General features: G+C 58.5%; 1 protein-coding gene across 1 annotated transcript; it reads right to left on the bottom strand.

The window, feature by feature from the left end:
- Positions 1–2208, bottom strand: NPW (neuropeptide W). The gene is given in 3 exon segments (XM_080556876.1): positions 1–429; positions 1702–1833; positions 1835–2208. Coding segments are annotated over 3 exon segments (447 nt in total). The 5' UTR covers positions 2114–2208; the 3' UTR covers positions 1–393.
- Positions 2209–6000: the final 3792 nt, after the last annotated feature.

Below are 6000 nucleotides of genomic sequence, written 5' to 3'. Positions count from 1 at the left end.
ATAAATTGCAACATGAAACACATTTCCTTTGATCATTTCTCATTTTAATGAGGGCAGGTTCCTAGGAAGCAAACAGTACATGTTTGTGTTATATTGCAAACAAGCTAGTACAGAAATCTAAAAAAAATAAACAAAATAAATATTTTCCCTGTTTTATTTCTCCCCAAGTTTATAGCACTAAGTTGACCTGAAAACAAGATGAATTTACCACTGTGTCTGGACAGTGGGCAAGAAAAATCGGATTTTTTTTGAACGCAGCTGTCTGCACGGTTTCGGAGAGGTCAGAAACCCGGAGAGCCGCCGATGAAACTCCTCCTCACCAGCCACGGAAACAGTCCCCACCTCGGGCAGCCAGTGCTCCTCCGGTGCCCGGAGCATCCCTGCCGGGACCCTTCAGCGGAGCAGAGCCACGTCTTCAATAGGGAGAGGCTGAAAGAAGAAAAGGACCCCACGTTATTACATGGTTATTACCCAGGACATCCAGCTGTGGCCCCACCACCCGGCTCTGCCCTCCCCACGAGGACATTTCCCCTCCAAACAGTGCTCAAAACCAGCCACGGACTCACGACGTGGGCTCAGAGCTTCCCCACCAGCACTGCAGACCCCTTCTGTTCCCACAAGAGACAGCGCACACAAATCAAGCCCCACGGCTCAAGCACCCGTATGAACACCCAGGTACCGGGCTGGGACCTGCTACAAGGCTCTCGTGGAGATTCTGCTGCGGAATCAGAGCGCTGCGCCCTCACCGCGACACAGGCTTTGTCCGTGCTTCCAGCCAGGCTGCCGGAGGGGCCGGCTGAGCTGACCTGCCTGGGCTTTCCCCAGAAGTTAATAATCCCAGAGTGCCTCCAAAAAATGAAGGCAGGGGGTGTGGATGGGAACATGGCTACGTGTTTCGGGGCCGATCCAACATCTAAAAGCATCCCTGGATTTCAGCCGGATGTTGGCTCCTGCTTTGCATGCGGGAAAAGAGATTTAATGTTTGGACACAGCCCCAAAGCAGTCCCACGCAGCTTGGCCAAGCGGAGAGGGCAGGGAGAGGGGTCCTGCAGAGGGGTGATGCCGGGAGCTCCTCAGCACCTCCAGCACCACAAACACCCCTCCATGGCACTGACAGCTCGGTCCCTGCAGGGTGCAGGTTTGGGATACCCCAAACAGGGGCACAGAAATCCCCCAGCTCCTTTTTCTGCCCCCAGACCCAGGTGCAGCCCCTCCGAACGCATCTCACCGGGAGGAAGCCTGGGCTGCCCGCTCCATCCTGCTGGGACCTCGGGGTCCAAGTTTCAAGACGCAGCGGAGACTTCCGCAAGCTCACGCGACCGCAGCCAGGCTGGAACCCCCCCATGGCGCGGGCTGTCCCGCGGGGTCCCGGCTCCCCACTCCCCAGCCGGGGCATCCCCCCTGGTGCAGGGGGCATCTCCCCGCAGCCCGGCGATGCCGTGGGGTCTCTGCTCGGGTTGTTCTCCCACCGGGCGTCCCCCCCACCCCCCACCCCCGATGCCTGCACGGTGGGAGACGGCAGCAAGGCTCCCGCACCCAGACACCCGCTGGCACCCCTCCAGCCCCCCAGGGTGCCGCAGGGGGACCGCAGCAAGGCTCCCGCACCCCAAAGCGCCACCTCCCCGGCCCGGTGCAGCGGGACATCCCCGCGCCCCGTCCCCGCGCCCCCTCCCGGCGCCCTGCCGTCGGGTCCCGCTTTACCTGAGCTCCGCGGGCGGCGGGCGGCGGCCGGGCGGGGGCCGGTCGGGGCCCCCCCCAGCCCCAGCCCCGCCGGAGCAGGCGCTGCAGGAGGCGGCCGGGACCGGGATGCGGCGGCGGCGGCGGCGGGGGGGGGGGCGGGCGGCGGGGACCCCCCGTCGGGGCGGCCCGGGGGCTGGGGGGCGGCGGGCGCGGGACCCCCGGGGCGGCGGGGGGGCTCGGGCGGCAGCTCCCGGCGCCAGAGGTACGGGGAGCGGCGGACGCCCATGAGCAGCCCCGAGGCTCTCCCCACCGTGTGGTACCGGGGGCTGGCGACGTGCTTGTACCAAGCGCCGGCCGGCGGGGCCGCCGGCAGCATCAGCCCCAGCAGCACCAGGGCCCCCCAGGCGCCCCCCGACAGCCGCCCCCTCGCCATCGCTGCGGGCAGCAGGCTTCCCGGCCGCCCCGGCCCCGGGTGCCCCAGCGAAGGCAGCCCCGCGCCCGAGCCCCGCCGGTTTATAGCGCCGCCGGGAGGGGCACCCCGCGGCTCCGCCCCGCAGCCCCCCGCCGCCCCGCGGACCTCCCCCCCGCCGCCCCTCGGCCTCCCCTCCCCTGGCCCCCAGCAGCCCTCCCAGCCCGCAGCATCCCCCCGCCGCCCCGGGCGTCCCCCCGCTGCCCCCCGCGCCCCCGCCGCAGCCTCCGGCATCCTCTGCACCGCCCCAAGCATCCCTGAGCCCCTGGGCAGCCCCCTCCCGGCCCCAAGCGTCCCTCCGCAGCCCTGCGCCACCCCTGCAGCCCCACAAAGCTCTCTTCAGCTCAGCATCCCCCCCCCCAAGACCCCAAGGACCTGCCCGACGGCAGCAGGATTTAGTGCTGGAGGAAGAGAGAGGTTTCAAACTGACCGCAAGTGAGGACCCCCAGAGTCCCCAGATCCGCGCCCCCCACCTCACTGCCCAGAGAGGGACGAGCTGCAAGGCACAGGAACACGCCCTGGAGGAACTGTAAGTAAGAAGAAACCGGTGGTTTTCAGCAAGATTAATTCCGAGCAGGGCACTTCTCAGTGCCTCTGAACTTGCCATGGTGCAGGGCAAAATTGGCTCGCTAAAGAGGTGCAAAGCAGTGGGAAGAGAGAAGACACCGTGCCTGTGCCGGGGGCTCTGGGGGCTGCTGTGCTCGTGCACAGCTCGCCCCGCTACGAATGCTACCCAGGGGATCACAGCCTGCTCTTGGGGATTCCCTTGGGATGCCTGCCAGCTTGTGCTCCCCTCCCTGAAGCCTTCACACTCCAGAGAAGTGACAGGACCCGACAATTTCAGCCCCTTCCAATGGTCCTCTGGTGCCACTTGTTACACACGTTAATCGTGAGTGTTTAGGGTCCAGTAACACCAGTCCTGCAGCCTCCTGCAGTACGTTGCCTGGATGGAAACCTTGCGACCACACGATGTTTTGTCTGTAGGTATTTTGGAGAGATGCAAGGAGCTGGCTGCTCTGCTCCCTCGTGTGATTCAGCAGCTGCAGCGAGCTGGAGCAAGCAGCCACTTGCACTTTCTCCTGCAGCAAAGTGTTCACGGCTGCTTGCAGTGGATCTGTCAGTGCTGCTCCCCCTCCTCTTCAGCAGCTCAGTTCTTCTTACGGGTTGTAACCACCAGTTTTGCCCTTTCAGTCAGCTGACTTTTCCCCCCAGATTCCCTGATAAAACCAAGTAGGTCATACTGATGCTCATTGGTGAGCAATTCCAGTTCCTCTTGCTTACTGAGTTTATTACCCAATTTCTTGGCATAATACCCTGAACTATGACTAAATCATTTCTGTTCTTCAGGCCGCACGGTAACTTGATTAATTTTGTTCTCAGCATCTTGCATGCTCCTGTGTGCCCATTTCACCTCCCCGTGTTGCTATTTCAATGTGTTCCCATGTGGGCAGCCTGCTGCCCGCCGTCGGGCTCCCTCTGAACCAGCATCCACCCTGCCCCTCTGCCCAGGGATGCTGAGCAAAATTGCAAAGCAGCATTGAGACACGGGGAAGTGTAAATGGGTCAGCGCAAAGCCTCACTTTTTTCCTGTTCAGGAAAGGTGAGGAGGGAGTGAAATTCCTGGATGCTCTGAAGGGCATTCTTGCCTCTTCCTGAGCTGAGAGTAAGAAGTCACGTGCTTGCAGAACCGAAAACATTTTTGTTATTGATCCAGACACGGAGAGTCGAATTCAGTCATGGCACAACTTCTTGGAAGCACCCAGGTTTACCATAAGGATGGAGCCAGGCTTCCGTCTTCCACTGAGCAGATCACTGATGGACAGGCTATTTTTGTCACACTTTGAGTGCTCTGGAAATTATGAATGGCCTCAGCACTTCCCTGTTTCAATAGAGCCATTAATGAAGGCCATCAGTACAGCACACAGACAATCACATCGCATCCCTGGTCACCAAACCCCAGTTCACGATGGGACACGCGCTATCAGCTTTATTTCACTCAATAAAAAGCCATTATACCTCCTCCCGCCCGAGAGCAGTGTCATTTCTGAACAACCCGGTGCTGGGGTCTGGAAAAGGCAGAGACTTGTCTCCAACCCTGCCCCGGTTCCAAACCGAGCCGGCAGCTCAGCAGCTTGTGCTTGGCTGCATCAACATACAAACGTGGGCTCAAGCTTCCTGCCAGGAGTGGAAGATTTCTGCATTCCTAGAGCTCTGCCTGAAGTGTCTTTTCTGTGTATTTTTGGCATAACTTGAATAACTTGTAATGCTGATAAACCCTCCGGGAGCTGAACCGAACCCTTTCCTCCCCGTGCACCGAACGACCTGTGCGTGGCACCTCGAGATGCTCCAAGCCAGTGCGTGAAGGCTCCGGCTCCCTAGCACAGTGCACACTTCCCCTCCCAAGTATTTTCAGATATCATAGGAACAAAACAGCTGAGAAGCAATTTATCTTCTATTTCTATTCTGGGTAACCCTATCCCGCTCACAGAACTGATGTTTCTGCAGACGCTGCAAGCACGCCCGTGGACACATCGATCATGCTGTGCTGCTCCGAGGGGGCCTTCGTGCCAGGAACTCCTCAGATGAACAAAATCTTGATTCCTCTTGGCAGACAAAGAGCTTTTGAACAACGCCTGGCTCCTGTGAAAGTTTAGTGCAGGCTCACTCAGGATTTCAGCCTTTTAGGTCACTTCTATAAGCTACATGCGCTTGTTTACATCTGAGCAGAGTCCAGCCAGCCTCAAGCTCTTTCAAAAACCTCACGTCTATGTTTTCACTTAATTAACACAATTAGCCCCAGCACCACATTTGCCAACAACGCGGAGACTGAGCCAAGACTTTGCTCAGCTTCCCCAGTGCTCAGGCAAACCCTCGATGAAGTTATTCCGAACTTGTAGAGGTGATGGGGAGTGGGATCTAACCATCTGGCTCTGCAGCTGAAAGAATCTAAGGCCTTTTTGCTTTATTTTGGAACAAAACGTGTCTTTCTGTGAGGGGAAGGCTCTGCTATAGGAAGAGCCCTGGCTCCTGGTCACTGCTCACTGCTCGGACTCTCCAAGAGCTGCCTCCTCTGTCTCCTGCACCGTCTCCACCACGGGGCTCGAGCTGAGACGTCAGGGCACGAACCGGGGTTTCAGTCTGCAAAACTGGGGGCAAGAGGGGTGAGCAGCCCGAGGCGTCACGTCTTAACCCCCTGCAATAAACCCAGCCGAGCTCTCCTGTCAGAGCCCTGCCTCTACCCAATTTAATGTGCCTTGTGCTCTCGCCTCCCACCACACACATTACTGCACCCATTCAGGATTTGTGGCTTTTGAGAATGATCTAAATGAATTTGATGTCCCAGAAAGAGGCACTTGAAAAATAAACCGGTGTGGTTTAATGATAGCATTTTCCACATTTTTATTATAATGACTCTGGTGTTTATTGGAAGGTTAGCAACTCATCCGAGCATGAAAACAAAGCAATTTAAGAGGCCAGCCCGGTGATGGGGCCTCTGCCACACTTGGTCATTACTGCTCATTCTGTATATGACACTTTTTGGCCATTTGGCCTCTCCAGCATCTCCCTGTGGGAGTTCAATGACAGGCTGGAGGCAAGACCATTTTGGATGAGGAGACTCGTAGGTTGGTACAGAACCTGCCCTCCTCTGGCCACAGAGCTCTCTGCAGACCCACAGCCCGCTTAGCTGCAGCCATCCTCTTTTTTTCAGGCCTCACCTTGAATGCTGCGTGCAGCTCCGGGCTCCACAACATAAAAATGTTGGTATGGTCCCTGGAAGCACCCAGAGGAGGGCAACGAGGCTGGTAAAGGGGCAGGAAGGCTCCCCGAGGCTGTGCCAAGCAGGGCGCTGC

The sequence above is a fragment of the Anser brachyrhynchus genome (genome assembly GCF_964034855.1).
Source record: "Anser brachyrhynchus genome assembly, chromosome: 15".
Lineage (NCBI taxonomy): Eukaryota > Metazoa > Chordata > Aves > Anseriformes > Anatidae > Anser > Anser brachyrhynchus.
This window is presented reverse-complemented; position numbering and strand designations above follow the sequence as displayed.